Consider the following 20,870-nt stretch of genomic DNA (forward strand, 5'->3'; position numbering starts at 1 on the left):
TGTTGATGCAGCCAATCACGTAGTTGACATCTACCCACCCTGGTTTTTCTTCGAAATCGCCAATAGCTGTGTTGAAATAGTATTTCAAATTTTTTCTGTCCATATATTTAAGTGTGTTGTTGTATCTGTTCATTCAGCTTTTTTATTGTCTGGTGTCACCATATGAGCATAAAAAATATATTGCCAAACTATGCAGTTTAGTTTATTGATTCCAGTCTTGAAGAACAAGTAAAAAAATTGAGTCAGAATATAATGATGCAGTTTAACTTCTATACAAAAAAAATTAAAGAATAACAACTTATTATAAACGCGGAATCTATTATTCTAAAAGTACGCTTGCAAAGTTGCTTGAGATGCAACATTTTCTCCTGCAAGTGGGATAATAGAAAATCCATGGTCTACAAAGAAAATTAAACGATCGTTTAGTGAATGAAAGGAGAATATAAGTGATCGTTTAAAAAATGTACATGTGATTGTTTACTTACTAAGCGATCGTGTAATATATATAAACAATCGTTTAGTTAATAGAAGAGATCGTTTAGTTAATAAAAGCGATCGTTTAGCTAATAGAATCGATCGTTTAGAAAATATGAGTGATCGTTTACATATAAAATGAAATTTGGAAAGAGTACTTACGTCTCCAAGTATCCATGTGTTTTCTTCAAGCTGTTTGAAAAATCTTTCTTTCTGGTTGTGGAGACTACTTTCCTTTCTTCGTGAGTTGTTTTTCTTGATCTTTTCCATTCTAAGTATGCCTTCCATAATTTTGGATCCACTTGCCACATGGGATTATATCTATCTACATCTCTGGTTTCAACATCTAAGACAGGTATTATAGATTCTGATATGATCTTAGTAGATGTTGTGGGTGGATTAACTTGTTCATCTTCATCGAGCACCTTTTTATTTGCTATTTTACATAACTTTCTTCTCTTTATTGGTTTTTGTTGTTCATCTTTATCAGACACCGTTACTGGTTCTTTTTCAACCAAAGTTACTGCTTCATCATTTTTTTTAATCTCAACCTGTTGTTTTGTTGTTTCCTGCAATGTATGATATTAGACAAGTAACAAACTATTAATTCAAAGGACTACAAATTTGTTGTATATACATGCCAGTTGAGATTCTTCATTTACAATTGAAATTGATGGTGGTACTTCATGAATTTGTACAGTTTGATCCAATGGAGCCATTTCACAAAGTGCAAGAGGTTGACTCACAAGTGGAAGGGTAGTAATAATTTCTGGCACGTTTTTTTCTTTCTGACTTTGAGCATTTAGATTATCCGATATATCTCTTATAGTCATTAGCAAGTCTGCATCCCTGCCGTATATGCTTATATCACTACCAGATTCCTCTTGATGTTCCCTAAACAAAATGAGAAAAAAAATGAGAATAAGAAAAAATATAATTGTTACTTATTTAAAATGTAAGCAATTTTCAACATTATAAAGCAGTAAACAATAAATGAAATGTTAACCTTTGGGTTTCCTCTTGATGTTCAGTATGTTGTTCCTCAACATATGCTTGGTCACTGGTGATCATATCTTCTCTATTCTGATCATTATCATTGTCATTCTGATGAGTATGATCATTCCTTTGATTTTCATTTTGATTCTAATAAACAAATAAAAACGAAAATAAAATTAAAAAATAATGTATTGTTAAACGATCGTGTATATAAAAGTAAACGATCGCGTAACTTTGATAAACGATCGTGTAACTTTGATAAACGATTATGTACATAACGTATTCTGAAAATAAATTTTACCTAGACCAATCTCTCGAGCATCTGCTTCATTTCAGACAACTCCAATGACTGCTTTCTGATTGTGTCATCCATCCTACGACTATAGAAGTCGGTGTGGAAAAATCCTTACGAACTTCTTTTATCTCGTTCTTCAGTTTCTTGTAGGATTTTGAATGACTTTGTTGTTCTTTGTCATTGGACTTCTTTGATCTGCAACATTTCTTGTTGGTGATTGGATGCATTTCAGACTGGTCAGCCACTGTTTGACTTTGTTTCCTTTGTGGTAACAGTTGTGGAGATGAGTCTAATTGCTCCAATGATTTTTTGTTCATTGCATGATCAGGAGTATTGGTATCATTTTTGTTAATATCTTGAATGGATTCATCGTCCTCCATTTGCATGTTATCATCCCCTCGAATTCGACTCTCCATGAAAGCTTTCTCTTGGGTTGACAGCTTCAGTTTAGGTTTAACAACAGTCTGCAATGTCATCGTATTAAACGATCGTGTAATTGTATTAAACGATCGTTGACAAGTTTTACTTACATTTTTGTTTGAATATGTTCTTCAGCAGCATTTTGTAAGATGAAGCTTGTGTACAATTCCATCTCAATATCCTAGGGATTAATCCCTTACTGTTTCTTGTGGCTAGGTGCTCACTTGCAGTTGAGAGTACTTCATAAGCCCACACCTACAACATTTAAACAAATATGTCAAACTTTGATGTTTAATTTGCATTTAAGTAAAGTGCATAAACAAATAAAAATCATCTGAAAAGTAAGCACGTAGCCTTTGATGTTGTAGTATGTCATTGCTTTGGAACTTGTTGTCTTCTTTAGCTCGTATGCTTCTTTTTTTCCTTGTAGATTTGTCTTTAAACTGTTGAGCAGACGAGTGTAGAAGAAAGTTAACCAATCGAAGCTTTTAAATGCTTCTTCATCATCAACTCTTCCCAAAATATCCATATCAAATTCTGTTTTCTTATCCTTCCAGACCATCATAGTTTCTATAAAGACACCCAAGGCGACCTTTACAGCATTGTCATCATTTGTAAACTCAAAATTCTTGAAAATTTCCTCAATTTTCAAGCATGTTATTAGTTTCTTATTTACTGATCCGAATAAAAGGTTTTGTAGGCGCTTGTTATCGTAATCTTTCTCCAATGTTGTGTTTGTTGGCCACAATCCAGTTATGATGTTGAATTCCTTTTGGGTGAAACGAACGTTCTTCCCCAAAACTAAAAAATAGATTCCATTTGTGTTACCGTCTTCAGGTATCTGCCTCAGCAAGAAATGCCGATCAACTGGCCGTTGAAGACCATGTTGACATTCAGCAATGGACCAAAAATTGTTTTGTCGAACATTTGCAGCTGCTCCTTGGTCAGTTTATCCTTAATAAGACTGTCGATCTTGTGCCAAAGAGCCCTTAGAACTCTATGGTCTCATGAATATAAAAGGTAAAGGAGGTTTTGAATACTTCATCTCTTTTATAGTTGATTATTCAAGGTGTGGTTATTTATACTGAATGGGACATAAGTCTGAAGCTCTTGAAAAGTTCAAGGAGTATAAGGCTGAAGTTGAAAATCTATTAAGTAAAAAAATTAAAATACTTTGATCTGATCGAGATGGAGAGTACATGGATTTGAGATTTCAAGACTATATGATAGAACATGAAATCAAATTTCAACTCTTTGCACCTGGTACACCTCAACAAAATGGTTTATTAGAAAGGAGAAATAAAACCTTGTTAGATATGGTTCGTTCAATGATGAGTTATGCTCAATTGCCTAGCTCATTTTGAGGGTATACAGTAGAGACTGCATTTGACATTTTAAACAATGTTCCCTTGAAGAGTGTTTCTGAAACACCTTTCAAGCTATGGAGAGGACGTAAACCTAGTTTAAGTCACTTCAGAATCTAGGATTGTCCAGCACACGTGTTAGTGACAAATCCCAAGAAGTTAACCTCGTTCAAGATTAAGTCAATTTGTTAGTTACCCAAAATAAACGAGAGATTGTCTATTCTTTAATCCACAAGAAAACAAAGTGTTTATATCTACGGATGCTACTTTCTTGGAAGAAGAACACATAAGAGATCATAAACCACGAAGGTAATTAGTATTAACTAAAGTTACTGATGAACCAACAAGGGTTGTTGATCAAGTTGATCCCTCATCAAGAGTTGATGAAACCAACACATCAGGTCAATCTCATCCTTCTCAATCATTGAGAATGTCTCCACGCAATGAGAGAGTTTTATCACAACCTAATCGTTACTTGAGTTTAACTGAAACTTAGGTTTTCATACCAAATGATGGTGTTAAGGATCCATTGTCCTATAAACAGGCAATGAATGATGTAAACAAGAACCTATGGGTCAAAGCCATGAACCTTGAAATGGAGTCTATGTACTTCAATTCAATATGGCAGCTTGTAGATCTACCTGAAGGGGTAAAACCTATAGGGTGCAAATGGATCTATAAAAGAAAGAAAGATTCAGCTGGGAAGGTACAGACCTTCGAAGCAAGGCTTGTAGCAACGGTATACCTAAAGAGAAGGGGTTGACTATGAGGAAAATTTTTCTCTTGTTGCTATGTTAAAGTCTATAAGGATTCTCTTATTCTTAGCCACACTTTATGATTATGAAATATGACAAATGGATGTCAAGGTTCCTTTTCTTGGAACATTAGGTTTGATACTACGATCAAATCCTACGATTTTGACCAAAATGTTGATGAACCTTGTGTATACAAGAAAATCAACAAAGGTAAAGTAGCTTTCTTAGTACTTTATATGGATGATATCCTCCTCATTGGGAATGATGTGGGATACCTAACTGACGTTAAAACTTGGTTGGTGGTCCAATTCCAAATGAAAGATTTGGGAGAAGCACAATATGTTCTTGGGATTCAAATCATAAAGGATCGTAAGAACAAAACGTTAACACTGTCTCAGGCAACCTATATCGATAAAATGTCGATTCGATAGTCAATGCAGAACTTTAAGAAGGATGTATTACCTTTCAGACATAAGATTCACTTGTTTAAGGAACATTGTCCTAAGACACCTCAAGAAGTATTCTGTACGCCTCAATTATTGATAGCTTAATGTATGTTATGCTCTACACTAGGCCAGACATTTCTTATGCAGTGGGAATAGTCAATAGGTATCAGTCCAACCTAGGGTTAGACCACTGGACGATGGTTAGAATTATTATTAAGTATCTTAGGAGAACGAGAGACTACATGCTTGTGTATGGAGCTAAGGATTTGATCCTTACAGGATACACTGGCTCTAATTTTCAAACAGATAAGGATTCTAGAAATTCACATCGAGATCAGTGTTCACCCTGAATGAGAGAGCTATGGTATGGCATAGCATCAAGCAAGGATGCATTACAGACTCCACCATCTCTACTTGTGAAGCAGCAAAATAAGCAGTTTGGCTTAGAAAGTTCCTGCATGATTTGGAAGTGGTTCCAAACATGAACATGTCCATCACTTTATATTGTGATAAAAGTGAGGCAGTAGTCAATTCTTAAGAACGTCGTAGCCACAAATGAGGGAAACACATAGAAAGAAAGTATCACCTGATACGGGAGATTGTGCAACGAGGGGATGTGATTGTCACCAAGATTGCTTCGGAGTATAACATTGTTGATCCGTTTACAAAGACTCTTAGGGCTTAAGTGTTTAAGGGTCATCTAGATAGTCTAGGTCTACAAGATATGTATATTAGATAATCTAGGACAAGTAGGAGATGTGTAATGGGTATAATGATGCCCTAGTTTATTGTATTTGTATATATATGTTTTATGTAATATACTTGTACATTTTACCATTTTCAATGTTTGAGGATTACTTTATTATGTACATCCTATAGTGACTAGAGTTTTAGTCCAATTTGGAGTTTGTTGGGTTTTATATATGTCCTAACACTCGTAGATAGTAAATATAATTCATTGATCGTTATTAATAAAGTGTTTTATTATTATAATTTCAATAAGTGTTATTGATTATATTCTTATTTTTTTCTTAATAACCTATATCCAATAAACTAACATCTTAAGTTGTGTGATGAGTCTTGAACAGTATGTAGAGATATACAGGGATCAATATTCAAGATCAACTTAAAGAGTCGATAGTATAGGGTTAAGGTTGGGTACCATATCCTGGTAACACTATAGATATGGCTCACTTTGTATTTGATACAAACGCATTGATCAAACGCGTTCATGTAGGCAACATGCGAGTGAAGGTATCCTGTGTAGTGAGTTTGCATAAGACCGGACCACAAAATAGTAACCACTAGATGTAACTTCGTTAACTAGTTGGGTTTCTATTTCATTGGGATGACCTAGGTAACTTAATCTTAATCCTAAGTGTATTATGAACTTTTTTTTCACGAGGGATTGTCCTTTAATTTGTACGAGTAAGAGCGGTTAGATTTCTGACTCAATATGATTATCATTTTAGGGACAAGAACGGAGTGGGGGGCTAGAAACATAATCACACAAGATGGAATTCACTCCTTCCCAACTTTAGGGTAAGTAGATAGGTGTTTCCTTAAATGGTGTCTCCGGGACTTGAACAAAGGGTCATACCCTCTTTATTGCACGAGAGAGATTTCTGTTTATTGGTTGGACCATAAACAGGTTGTTCATTAGAGAAGCACTGGTATTTAAGGACTAGAAGTAACCCAAGGGTAAACCGGTAATTTGACCCAGCTGGTGTTATGAACACTTGTGAAGGACTAACTTACCGATATTAGTCTATATTTGTAAACTCTCTTTCCATTCTCCTTTTAGTTACTTAATATTTTCCAATTTTGAAAAACAAGTTTAAATCCAATTTCTAATTTTTTTTAAGGTTGAATGTTTGTGATAAGGAATTGGAACAATTTTAATTTGGAACAAGACTTGGAATAAAGTGTTGAAATGATGGAAAATCTAAGAAATGGCCAAAGTAGAAGTTAAATGAGTAAGTGGGAGGCATTATGATCATTTCTCAATATTATCTTCTTCTTCTTTCCTTTTAGTGGGTCTTTTCTTTAAAAAAAACAGAAAGAAAAGGAAGAAAATAAGCTTCTTCTTATTCTCTTCAAGTTGGAACGATCTCCTCCTCTCCCTCCCTCGAAATCTCTCTCAATGCCAACCGTCTCTCTATCTCTTCCTCTCATTCATGCCGGTGCCACCACCAAAGTCGAAACCCTCCCCCTCCGACGCAAGATGATGACTACACACTGGAATCTTCTTCTTATGTGTTAGCCACGACGCCTTCAGTCACAACATGGCTCACCAACGCCAAATCAACAACCTTCACTCCGCCCATTTAGCTAAACGACAACCACCCCACGTCGAACCCTTTGCAGGTCACACAAATTTAAAGTCTTTGGGCTCGATCAAAGTCATTCTACAAGCCGAATCGCTGCCAACTTAGTTTTTTTCCAACTCTTTATCGTCGGATCTAAATTCTAGGTAAATCTTCTTTATTTTAGTTAGATTTCTTGATGAGTTGCAATTACCCATTAGGCTTTGACTTGGTTTTCGCATTACCCATTAGTTTTCCTTTCTAGATTTGAGTTCTAAAAGAGTTTGAACCGCTATTCAGCCATTCAAAAGCTCAAAATCGGGCGTTTTGGTACAACTTGGGTAAGTTTTTAAGCATCTTTAAGTGGGGGCCTTGAATACCCATTTATTTTTAGTGTTAAAATTAAATAGCCCATTAAGTTAAAGCGTTAAAATTGAATAGCCCATGATGGTGGATGCTTGTTTTCGAAGTAGAAAGTCATTAGGGTGTTTTCCATTAGGATTAAAGCTACTTTGATAAGTGTTTGGTAAGATTTTAGGTAATTTTGGTAAGTTTCATGGATACCCATTTAGTCTAGCATGAACTTGATATTACCCATATTGTTTTGTATGAAAGACTGAAGATTTGAAGGACTTAGAAACATTGATCAATACATTTAAGGTCATTTTAGACAAATTTGGGTAAGTGCCTAAGTTTTGACTCGTTAGATTAATATTGAGTTGTTAACTGATTTAAACCTCTAAGGTGTGGATATTGGGTATAAGAGCATATGATTTTAAAAGACGACTTAAGCTTGTTTGCTTGTGGTGTTAGGAGTTTAAGTTGAGGTTTAAGGGTCCAAAAGTGAAATTTTTAGCTTAAACTAAAGCATGTGGTGAATGATACAAGTTAATAAGAAAAGTGGAGTTCGACCTATTGAACCATAAATAGTTTGAGTTGTCATAATGAAGTATTTAGAGATAGTTGTGATATATTGATATACGAAGATAACTTAAGGTCATTGGTCGTTGTTTCAGGCCAAATTGAAGTGAGAAAAGCATATAACCCCAGGGGATCGAGTCACTGATTGTGAGTGGCTCATTTTCAAGCTTTCTTTATACTTATACATGTTATCTCATTATATTGCTTGGAAACTACCATGATTTACACTTTCTATGACCAAATTTTCGTTTATGTTTAAATAATATGTTTACGCATCGTGATTTTAAGAATGTTTATGACTCAAATTTTATAAAAGCGGGTTTCAAGTTCCTGTTTTCATTTACACTTAAACGATGTGTTTGTTCATCACGAATTTAAGCATGTGCATGGCTTGAACTCTATAAATTTGTGTTTTAAGTTCTTATTATACTTGGTTTGAAATATGTTTAACTAATGTTTATGGTAAACGAGAAGGTGATTTTCCTAAGGCTACGTGAATGTGTTTCCGTAGCACCACCTATGGTTGTCAAGAGGTTCTAGGGTTGAAAAAGGTTATGATCAGAGATTTAAGAACCTGAGTCTAGGTGAGGATGTGGATGGAGGATTGTGATATGGCTTCGGGCCTAGCTTAACCCATGGTGGGTGGCTGTACGTGCACATAGAAGCAATATGGATGTTGTTACTATGATAGGTGCTAGGTATGCGTGAGCTTCGTTTGACCGCATGTTTCCTGGTGGATATGGATCATGGGTGAGTTATTCTCGGGTCGTATATTTAGTATGCTATCACAGTTGGATTGGATTGGTTGGAGATTGCTATCGTTGTGGGTACTAAATATGCGTGAGCTAGTTTTGGTCACATGATTCTTTGTCATGTGTGAGCTATCTTTGACCGTATACTTAGACGTCTTGCCATGGTTCGATTGACTACAGGTAGAGATCAAGTGGTGGTGTCTCCAAATTTGGTGGTTTGTAGATCCAGAGTCGTCCACGATCGTAAGTTTTCTATTTTTCATTCTTTGTAATTTATTTTTTGATAGCATGCTTAACCATAATAGAAATTAGTTTCTATATATTTTTTACCAATATATTGGTATTTTTAGGTTCCAATTAAAATTAACTAATGGTTCTGTAATTCTTTCGTTGTGTAAGAGCTTTCATCCCTTCATTAATATCATATCGAAAGTTTAAAGCTCAAAGACATTTTTTATAATTTAACTTTTAAAGATATCCACCTGATGTGCTCTTCTTAATGAATGAAGGGATAATTATAAATATAGAAATTATATTCAAAATATTAGCACGTATAACAATATCTTTTTTAAATTACAAATATTGCAAAATCTATCAAAATCTATAAATGATAGAAGTTTATCATTGATAAACTATGTTGCAAATATTGGTTTTTCACTGATAGACCATAAGACGATAGAAGTCTTATTAGTGATAGAATTTGCTATTTTACAATATTTTGTAAGTGTTATTGTATACACATAATTATTATTTCTAAAATTGCTATTCATTATAAACGAATAAAACATATTCCCAACTAAAATTTCTAAAAGCCTGATGAGTTCCAAACAACGGACATATCCAATCATAGAGGCATAATTAGAAAATTAATTTCAAAAGTCATAGGATCTTATTCCGAGTCTTGACTCCTTAATGGGCTATTATACAAAGACTTTTTATTGTCTTCCTAGCTATATAATAAATAACCTTAAACTTATTCCTTAACCTTATGTATTTCATTGTTTTAAGAATCTTCAAACACCTTTCCTTGCTTTATCACTCTCAACTAAACACTATAAAAAACATTATTCCCTCGTGATTTGGCTAAAGAGTAGTCTTAATAAAACCCAACAAGTTAATATAATATCACACGTTAAAAGTTTAATCATAAAATATATGTTATCAACCTCAAACCATATGCTAATACAATATTTCCTTAAAAAAAGATAGCATAACATTTAAACTTCAATCACTATAAGAAACTATATTAAATATTTGAAGTCTTTGTAGGGGTCGAACCTTATATAAATCATTCAGAAAGAAAAGTCTTAAAGATTTATTAAACATTATTTTCAAAATAAAAAAAATTATTAGATAAAATTGAAAGATTGTTAGATAATAGAATATGTGATGAAGACTTTATAGAGTAGAGTTGTAATAAAACAGAATTTCAATTATAAGGAGCACAAAACAAAAGACATAGTCTATGTAATCGAGGACGGCAAGATCGCGTTTTATATTCGGTAGTTTGGTTTTTCCTCCAGAGATGGATCAACCCCACGTAATTAAATTAACCTATTTAGTTGATAATTTATCTATTTGGTACACGTTTAGACTTTTGGTACAAGTTTAGACTTGTGATACACTGTGATTTAGATTTATTTTTCCAATTCTATCGTTTAATCGTTTAATTTGTTAGTGGATTACATCTTATAGGATTGTTTAGATTTCACTACAAGATCCTTTAGATTAGAATTTTTTTAAATTGAGATTGTTTAGATTTGGCTACCCCAAATTTTTGTTGTATAAACTATTTTTTCAATATTTTTTATACACAATCTTTTATTTTTTGTTCAAGAAAAAAAATAGATTTGATTATCCAAATAAAGGAAGGAAGAAATTGCACCTAAAAAATAAGAGTAGACGAAAATCGAGAGAAAGGGATGAAATGGCAAACTTATAATATTTAAAAATGGCTAAATTTTTTTGTTATATTTAGGAAAGTTTTCCATAGAAAATTTGTGATGGGTTGAACTTGAATTTTAGAATCACTAAATAAAAGAATGGTACATTAATTAGGAGTTCTAAAGCTCTATAATTCCAACAACAACTCGTGGCCACGACATGCTATAAGATCATACATCATATCCATTAGAAGACCCACCCAGATGGCAAAGTACAAGGTCAAAATATAAGAGATTTTTTCTTTTTCTTTTTCTTTTTCCTTTTTTATAAATAGCCTATTCTATAATCAACTATCCATCCTTTACAAACCCAGAAAAACCAATCTTCTACTTATGTTAGTTAAGCTGCATTACTGCTTTCTATACATTTATTCATATTTATCACGATTCTTATTTATTTTTTTTTTTTTTATAAAGTAAAAAATACAATATCTCCTATTTAAAGATCGAAACATTAATGAATATTATATTTAAATAAAAAAGAAACATAACAAATATAGTTAAGAAAAGTTTAAAACAACTTAAAATTACTTAACATGGTGTAGTGTGGATAATTCTATTGCAAGAATTTCAAAATTAAGCATCTGTGGAGGAATGTCAAAGTTGTCCTTGCATGGATAAGGGTGGAAAGAATCAGGACCGTCCATCTTGAAAGGACCCACCAAAGATGAAACAGAGTATGACCGTCAGATCAAAGCTAGTAATATGACTTAAAGCCATTCCATTTTCTCGACATTTTACGGGGAGACCTTCACTTACAAGCATCCAACTGTTTTCTCACTTCCTCTTCTTTTTTCCATCCATTTCACTAACTCAGATTCGAAAAAGAACTCAGAACAAACCATCTCTCAAAAAGCAAAAAAAAATAAAAAAAAAATAAAAAAAAAACTAAACTAAACTTTGAGATCACTCCTCTCTCTCTCTCTCTCTCTCTCTCTCTCTCTCTCTCTCTCTCTCTCTCTCTCTCTCTCTTCCATGACTATTGTTTAAAGAAAAACATCTGAAGTTGTTAACTTGAAGAAGAGAGAAGAGAAAATCAAATGAAAATATTGAGAAAGACATCTCCTCTTCCTACCAGAAAAGAAAAGGAAGAGCCAATTCTTTTTTCTTCTGAGATAATCCCATTTCACCGAACCTCAAATTAGACTAACAAAAACCTAATTCTCAACGTAAAGTTTCTCTCTCTCTTTTTTTTTTCTCTCTCTCTATCTAAACCTCAATCAATGTCGTCGTTATATTTCAACTCCCTTCTCTTCTTCAAGCCCACTACTAATTTTCTTCTTCTTCTTCTCGAATGCAGCCATCTCGTCGTAAATTCTCTCTATTCTCATTGGAAATGGCGGCAATGAAAGCTCGGAAAAACAACAATCTCTCCATATTTGCAGTTGTTTTCTCCGTTTTTCTATTTGGGGTTTTCATGTACAATGAAGATGTAAAGTCCATTGCTGAATTCCCATTTTCCGGTTCTAAAACAGAGGATGTTCGAGAACAGAGTGTAAAACAGAGCTCCCCTTTTCACAACGCTATTGAAACCGACGTTTCGGAGAATTCAAGATCCCAAATCGGAACGAAACAGGTGGATAATTCGGAAGAATTGGAATCAGAAACAGAAACGGATGAATCTGTTAATTTGAAATCGATTGTTTTGAAGGAAGATGAAGAACAGAGCAATCAGAAGGTCGAACAACTGCCTACAATTGAAGAAGATGATGACGACGATGTTGAATTACCCCCTGAAGAATGCGATCTTTATAATGGAGATTGGGTATTCGACAACATTTCTTATCCCTTGTATAAAGAAGATGAGTGTGAATTTCTCACAGCGCAAGTTACTTGCTTAAGAAATGGAAGAAAGGATTCGCTTTATCAGAATTGGAGATGGCAACCCAGAGATTGTTCTTTACCAAAGTAAGGCAGACTAAATTTTTAAAGATTTTAGATTCAAATACTTCGATTCAATCATTAAATCAATGGGTTTCTTTTTTTTCTTTTACAGATTCAAAGCTAGATTGCTTCTGGAGAAACTAAGAGGAAAGAGGTTGATGTTTGTGGGAGATTCGTTAAACAGAAACCAATGGGAATCCATGGTTTGTTTGGTTCAATCAGTGATTCCTCCAGGCAGGAAAAGCTTGAACAAGACTGGTTCTCTCGCTATCTTCAAAATTGACGTATAATTTCTTTCTCTTTCTCATTTAAATTCTTTTGTCTTGAAGGTTCAATTAAAAATAGTGTGTTTTCCGGTCGGTCCATAATCGTCGGCGGCCGGTTCAATTATTGCGTCGGATCTTATTTATTTAACGATATAAACAAACCAAATTAGGCGTTATGTTAGATTTGTAGTGAGGAATTATTTCTCGTAATTGAAAATTGGTATCTTTTTGGTGGACCTATTGCTTTGGATTTACTCTGTTTCGAAGAAACTCGAAAAACTTTGGATCTTGTGCGTGTGCAGGACTATAATGCTACGGTGGAGTTCTACTGGGCCCCGTTTTTGGTAGAGTCAAATTCTGATGATCCAAAAATGCACAGCATTTTGAACCGTATAATCATGCCTGAGTCCATCAATAAGCATGGAGAGAATTGGAAAAATGTTGACTATCTCGTCTTTAATACTTACATTTGGTGGATGAATACTTTCTCCATGAAAGTTCTGTAAGTATTTCTTTTTCAAATTATCTAACCTTCTCCAGAATTGGCTTATCTTTGAAAGTCTGAAACAATTATATATACTTAAATACAAGAGGTAGAAGATGTAGAGTGTTATCGACGCTAATAAATTGCATGTTCTTTTTTTTTTTTCTGTGAATTTGATGTGTATAGGCGCGGATCGTTTGATGATGGATCAACGGAGTATGATGAAGTTGATAGGCCATTAGCTTATGGAAGAGTATTGACCACGTGGCAGAAATGGGTTGAAGAAAATGTGAACCCTAATCGAACCACCGTCTTCTTTAGCAGCATGTCTCCTCTTCATATCAAGTAATTTTTTCCTATCTCTTTTTATTATCATTATTATTATTATTATTATTATCTCTCTTTCTTAGAACAAAAATATATTCTAAATTGATTTATTTTTCTACTGTTTTATGTTTAGTTTCTCTTTTATTGCTTTACGTGCATTAACTTTCAACACCATCACATATTGTTTAATTAAATGATTCTTACACAAGAAAAGTACCTAATACCGTTTGGTGTATAATTAAAATAATGAAGTGAAAGAAACATCATAATGATTGTGGCTTTTGCCTATTAATCCACCAAATCATTAGTTTTATTTACAATAATATATGTGTAAGTGGAGTAGATCAATAGCTAATACAACCAATTAATTAAAATGAAGAAATTGGAAATTATCTAAATTTATAGTTCGAGTGGGTTAATTAATAATGGTACATAGGGTGACAAATAATTTTGTTTTTATAGAGGTTATTTATACCAATTGTACTAAAATTAAATTAAAACCATTCCTTTTCAAGGCAAAAAAAACTCCATTTATTTGTGGTTTGTGGGGAAGAGTTCTCTTTCTTTTATTCTTCACCTCGTCTTTAATCTTGAGTCCATCTCTTTATTATTAAATAATTGTTATAAAATTAATGAAAAGTTTTTCTAATTAATTTTGAAAATACATACATTAATTTAGCATTTCCAAAATCATTATTTGTCGCGAAAAGTTTATTTTTAATTATACTAAAAACAACAAAAAAAAATATTTATAAAATATAACAAAAACATCACAATAACAATGATATTTAGATTTTATTAGGTCTAGAGACTCAGGTCTCCCTCAACTTTATGTTTTTTATATAATATTAAAAAAAACTGAATTTATATTAATATTATCCATAGCTAACTTAGCAATTAAAGCGTCCTCCAACCCTATCTAGTCCATACCCCTTATTTTTTCTGAATTTGATAGTCTATTTAGTCTTTGTATGATATAGATTTGGATATTTTGTCATATTTTCAAAAGTTTATTTAAAATAATTTTTTGATGTATAAATTGCAGTTAGTCCAAATTTGTTAGGAGTGGAGCCCATCAAACATCACGTAAATCATTGCAAAAGTCACAAGAAATCCTTTAAAAAGACAAACTTTAATCTGAAAAAAGCCACAACTACCTCCGTTAATTAATCAATTTTCTCATTTAAATTTGATTTTTGTGTTTTTTTGTTTACTTTTCTATTTATTTCATCAAATAAAAAGATTGATTCTGCAACCTACGAAATTAAATAAAAGACCAAATTAGAAATGAACATAAAAAAGATAATAATAATAATAATAATAATAATAATAATAATAATAATAATAATAATTGTTTTGGGTTTGTGGAACAACACAGGAGCTTGGATTGGAACAACCCAGAAGGAATAAAATGTGCGAAAGAGACACTGCCAGTACTAAACATGACGACACCGTTAGAAGTGGGGACGGACCGTCGTCTATTCTACATCGCTATGAACGTAACACAAACAATAAAAGTACCCGTCCATTTCATCAACATCACCGCCCTCTCCGAGTACCGTAAAGACGCACATACCTCCGTTTACACCATCCGTCAGGGCAAGATGCTGACCCCCGAGCAGCAGGCCGATCCCTCCACCTACGCCGATTGCATCCACTGGTGTTTGCCCGGCTTGCCCGACACCTGGAACGAGTTTATCTACACACGAATTATTTCCGACTCCTAACAATTCCATCTTTTTAATTCATACATCCAATTAAATTCTCTCCTTTTCTTTTTTTTTTTTTTTCTTTTCCTAAAAGCTCTTTTGTATAATTTCTTCTTCATATGAAAATCTTCTAGGGGTTTCTGTTGTTGATTTTACCCCTTTTTTGTTTGAGTTATAAAAGGAAAACAGTTAATTCATCTCTCCAAATAAAACATGCGTAAGCCCTTCTTCATTGTTCATATATTTGAAAGTAGTTTCCGTCAGCTTGGTTTTTCAAATTTTTCTTTTAATTATCTCATCTTTAGTTACGTTTCGTTTATATACGTTTGTGTAGCATATTAACTATTTTAAATTAAAAATGTGAGACTAAAGAATTTGTTATTGAACTGCACAATACAATTTAATTCATCATCTCTTAATTGAGTCACTGAAATTTAATTAATTGCTCGTCAATAAAGAACATTCTTTAATTAAGGTCAAATCCCTTGTCAATGACTTTCCCATTCTATATCTGCATTTATACATAGTTTCCATCCGGCAACCTGATAAAGCAACTGTCCATTTCTCACATTAGTTACAATTGACAAATCACAACTGATATAATATGATTTGATGCACCACTATCAACCATCTAACACAAATGATCAACATCCTTATCACATGGAGTCTATGGTTTATTTTTTATGATCTCAAAAATTCCAAATTTTGTTTGTCGATATTCCTTTCGCTTTCACCACCAACTATCATAAAACAAAAAAATTCACAAAATTTTGTGGGTTCCTTTAATAAAATGTCTGGTTATTGATCGTGTTTCTTCGTGAATGGATGCATCATAAGTGAATATATCATTTCATGAAAACTAAGAATTATTTGTGTTTCTTCATGAGTGGATACATATGCATAAAAAATTATTATAGAAAAAGGACACGACTATTCGAATGGCCACAAATAAGTCTATAAATACACTTCTTCCGACGTTATCGTTACAGACGTCTTCGATGCATCAACGACAAGGCATCCCCGACGTCCACAGTTCTAACGTCCACTATGCGTCGAAAATAACTATTCCTGATGTTTTGTATATCCGACGTCATCCATGTGTCGACAATAACCATCTCCGACATGACGTTTGCACCATATTCCTCACGTATGTACTGCATCGGAAAATATTTTAAACATGTAAGTTTTTACTTTTTTCTCTTGAAATATTTTCATGTAATATTTTCCTGTAAGATTTATTTCCTGAAATATTTGCATTCATTTTCGATTAAATTAAAGAAAATTCAAAATAAATTAGTAAATTACAAAACACAAACACAAATTCAACAAAAAAAAATTAAATGTTCATAATACAAAGAAATTCAAAAAATGTAACAAAGTTCATACTACAAATAAGAAATATTCCTCGTTAAAAAAAAAAGCACAAAGAAAGTCACATGTCTCCTAACGAGCCTCGTACACGTTCAAATATTTAATTTAAACCCCTCTCCCCTTCTTTAAATTCAACCCACACATTCAAATTTTTAATTCTCCAAGTCAATTTCTCTAATAACCCCTCCCTTCCTCCCTCCCCTCTAATTTTCAACCCACATTCGAACTTTCAACTTCAAAAACCAAAATTTATTCCTAAACAATGTCCTAAGACTAATTCATTATTAAAATCCTAAAACTAATTTCAAAAAACAAAAAACTAAACTATTTAAACTAACATTTAAAGGTTTAGGGTTTTAAACTTACCTCAAATAGGGATGAGCGGCGGCAAACGACGGAAGAGGCACGACGGCGGCTCACAGCGGCAAGGGGAACGACGACAATAGCAACGATCTCTCTTTCTCCTCTTTTCATTTCGTCGAATGATCTTCCTTTCTCCTCTTTCATTTTGGTTTGTGTTTCACATAACTGAAACATCTTTTTTATATGGGAACTCCCAACCCATCACGAAAGCGTCAAGAGATCCCCTCTATTCCCGATGCCATTAGTGACCCATTGGGAATGGTCAGAAACATTTCCAATGAATCACCAATGGCGTCGAGAATAGTTAAAACCATTTACGATGTCATGCATGGGGCATCGGGAATCGATATCTAACATAATTAATGTTTGAAGATTTTTTACGGTCAATAAATGGCGTTGGAAATGTTTTTTACCATTCCCAACGCATGACGAGTGTCATCGGGAACATGGGTGTCTGTTCCCAATGTCGTGCACGGGACTTCAGGAGAAGTTATATAATTTATTTAATTGCTAACTATTTCCGACACCATACACCCAGACGTCGAAAATGGGTTCTAGTTTCTCGACGACCCTTTCACAATGTCGAAAAAAGGTAATAATAAAATAATGTATTCCTCTTTGCCCAACGTATGAAAAATGATATCGACAAAAGGTGTCTGTCCCGACGTTATTTCTTCTGACGCTATTTTGTGCATCGAGAAAATGCCAATTTCTTGTAGTGTTCGTTGAAAGGAGATCAATTTCCATAATCCTTTGTCTTCTTTCAAAAGATTTTCTCTCCATTATCCACAATCTTAAAGTTCGGTAAATCCACAAAGTTGGTCGTTGATCTTCTAAACGGGGTGCTACTCTTAGAAGAAAGGTGATCTTTTCTATTCTATGAGACAATTATTCTCAAAACTCAAGCACTAGGGTGAGTAAATTTGTCTTAAGGAGACAACGTGAATTTGTTGGGCTCAAATGTATGATATATATGTGTTTTTCTGTTTTGTTGAGTTGATAATTTTCATAAAAAATTCTAACAAAACCTCGATCTTCACAAAAAGTTCAAATGAAAACAAGAATCTTCACATATCGTTTCAGATTACTTCTTTAATCTAGACCAAGACGTGAGGTTACTTTTGAATTTTTTTCTCAAAACAAAGATCGGCAAAACCTACTTTTGTAAAATTATGAAAAAATTTCGACAATTAAGTCTTCCATGAAAAACGGACTAACCACAAATAAAAAAGAAGGAAAAATACACTTGTAAGTTCGACCATCTCAAAATAAACATTAAGTGTGTCTCACCAGCACTCATCAGTATCAGCCAGGTTCCCACACCAATTTTAAGTACTATAGTAAAAGATAGTTACAAGAGGCATGACGTCTAACGAATACCCAAAACTGGGCTGCTAATCGAAGGGAGAAGAAAAACATTTAAAAGTATGAGTTAAAGCCCAATGAATGGCAAGTTATAATAACATAAAACTTATAAAGGTGCTTTCAATAACATTTAAGTATAGTTGTGATAGTAAAACCATAAATGAGACATAATCGTATATTGCTAAACATTTAAAAGTTCTTTAGAAATACACCAGAACTATCCATATTTAATTCAAACACCACAAACTATGACAAATATACCACCAAGCATAGCTCACACATGTTCAATCTCAACAATAAAACATGGAGGTTATACCCAACAAACATATATTTTTCATCCAACTTGTACCATATATCGATCCACCATGACAAAACACATTGAATATACGGTCGAGAATAGCTCAAACTGAGCTCTCACACATATTGACAATCAAACATGTACCTTGTCTGAGTCTACCATGGTAGAATACACTAGATATATGATCGAGAATAGCTCACACATGTTCAGGTACCTGCAATAATGGCAACTCAATCACAATATCCACGCTCCCATGTGCACATAGAGCTAACTTCCAATGGTCAATCTAGGCCTAAAGCCAATACCAAAATTTCCATCCACATCCTCACCTATACTCAGGTTCTCGAATCTTTTGTTATGACTTCTTTCATCCCCAAAATTCTCTAACAATCGTACATGACGCTACAACAACACATTCACATAACCTATGAAAAAATCACTCACTTGTTTCTCATAAACATTGCATAGCTCAGTTTTAAAAAAATAAATAAATATAGTCAAAACACATTTATAAATTTAGGTCATATACTTTCATAAAGGCATGGAAATTAAGCGTATCTGATAGGGTTGAAAATACGATATCATATTCTGCTTAATTCGAGCTTGTTCCTCAAATTTACATTCTTGATTGAGTATTTTATAGTAGGTTTCAAGCATCAAAGAGGTAGAATCGAGCATTACAAAAAACATGGAGCTAAATCAGACCGATTTGAAGTCCTTATGAAGAAATTAGCCACAAAAAAACCCAAAATTACGAAATGGAAAGGTGTCGTGGCGGTTGAATATTGAATAAAAAAATAGAGCATCATGGCGCTTAGGCGCGGCTCTAAGTTCAAAACTTTGTCTTTAGGTCATGTTTTTTTATCCAAGCGACCGTTGTGGACGTATGACCAGTCGTTTTCTTCATTTTTTCTCTATCCACCTACAACATTAGTTTTTAGGTTTGATTCCATCTTATCTTTGTAATCAAGCAAAAACCATGTTGATGAGAGATTAAGGTACGCTTTCTAGCTTGGCTTTTTTAGATTCTCCCTTTATTCTTAGAATTTTATGAGAACGTAAACTTAGTTTTACTGTAATATTTAGTTTAATTATGAATTTAATTGAATATTGTTATACGTTGGACACATGAGAATGTATGCCTATCACTTTGCACTAAATTCTTTGAGTCGTGACAATTAGATAAAAAGTAATTAGAAGCAATAGGTTAGGTTAGCAGATAATTTTAATTTGATGCACATTGATTCTAACCAACCTAGAATTGAACCTATTGAATTTCAATTAGATCCATGGAAATTAATCATTTCCACCTAAGGGGTCTTAATGCTAATTGGAAAATTCGATATTGCATGCTATTGGGTTAAAACAATTAGAATCTTAGGACAATTTGACTAACAGTTTCAATTAATTTGGTTAGGTAAAGATTACATATGGCTAAGTAATGATAGTTTGATAAATGAGTTCTTTAGATAAGAGAGAAATCACAACAATCCAATCTAGATTCTTTTAACATAAAATTTTCATAAATTTATTCCTTTCTTGCAACTAATTTCACTCAACCCCCACCCCACTTGATTACCTTGTGGTTGAGAATTAGTTTGTTTGAGAATCAGTGTGCTCCCTGATCGACCCGAACTTGTCACTAAGACTAGTTTTTAGTATGTGATTCGGTTAATTATTTGGCACAAGGCTTGGGCGACAAAACCCATCTAATGAGTATCTTTCAAACGTTAATAAAAACATAGTCATAAAAGAAAAGTACTTCATGCCAAAGTAGTTTCCAAGTCATATCATATAATAACATATATTGATTTTATATGGAAAACTTGAAAATAAATCATTCACTCAATAGCACTCCAATAGGATTATAAGTTCTCCCCACTTTTTGTTTGACTTGAACAATAATTAATGAGGCCAAAATGTCGTCCATATATATCCTAAATTGACCCAACAAACCTTAAAATATATTCATAATGGTCTACTCAATCTATTATCTATAGTCTATAGTATATATAAAAGTTTGGATAAGGAAAAATTATTTTTCCATTTTTTACCTTTTTTTAGAAGAAGTTTTCTATAATAAGGTAGACGGTAATGTTGTTGTTTTTTTTCCTTTTCTGTTCTTATGCTA

The 20,870-nt window shown here is 33.3% G+C and overlaps 1 protein-coding gene across 2 annotated transcripts; it reads left to right on the top strand.

Moving 5' to 3' along the window:
* Positions 1 to 11,418: 11,418 nt before the first annotated feature.
* On the top strand, positions 11,419 to 15,581 carry LOC103485581 (xylan O-acetyltransferase 1-like). Of its 2 annotated transcripts, XM_008443250.3 has the most exons (6): positions 11,421 to 11,841; positions 11,973 to 12,580; positions 12,669 to 12,840; positions 13,125 to 13,324; positions 13,493 to 13,651; positions 15,012 to 15,581. In XM_008443250.3, the coding sequence occupies exons 2-6, from the start codon at positions 12,009 to 12,011 to the stop codon at positions 15,358 to 15,360; spliced, it is 1,452 nt and encodes a 483-aa protein (XP_008441472.1). In that variant the 5' UTR covers positions 11,421 to 11,841; positions 11,973 to 12,008; the 3' UTR covers positions 15,361 to 15,581. The 2 variants fall into 2 exon arrangements, with proteins under 2 accessions (XP_008441471.1, XP_008441472.1); XM_008443249.3 differs by having other exon boundaries at positions 11,419 to 12,580.
* The last annotated feature ends 5,289 nt before the right edge of the window (positions 15,582 to 20,870 follow it).

Source organism: Cucumis melo, chromosome 3, assembly GCF_025177605.1.
Source record: "Cucumis melo cultivar AY chromosome 3, USDA_Cmelo_AY_1.0, whole genome shotgun sequence".
Lineage (NCBI taxonomy): Eukaryota > Viridiplantae > Streptophyta > Magnoliopsida > Cucurbitales > Cucurbitaceae > Cucumis > Cucumis melo.

Coding starts and splice junctions, on each gene's coding strand:
- LOC103485581 (XM_008443249.3), top strand. CDS start 11,967: ATGCAGCCATCTCGTCGTAAATTCTCTCTATTCTCATTGGAAATGGCG. Junction 12,581..12,668: donor AGAGATTGTTCTTTACCAAA/GTAAGGCAGACT, acceptor TTTCTTTTACAG/ATTCAAAGCTAGATTGCTTC. Junction 13,325..13,492: donor ACTTTCTCCATGAAAGTTCT/GTAAGTATTTCT, acceptor TGATGTGTATAG/GCGCGGATCGTTTGATGATG.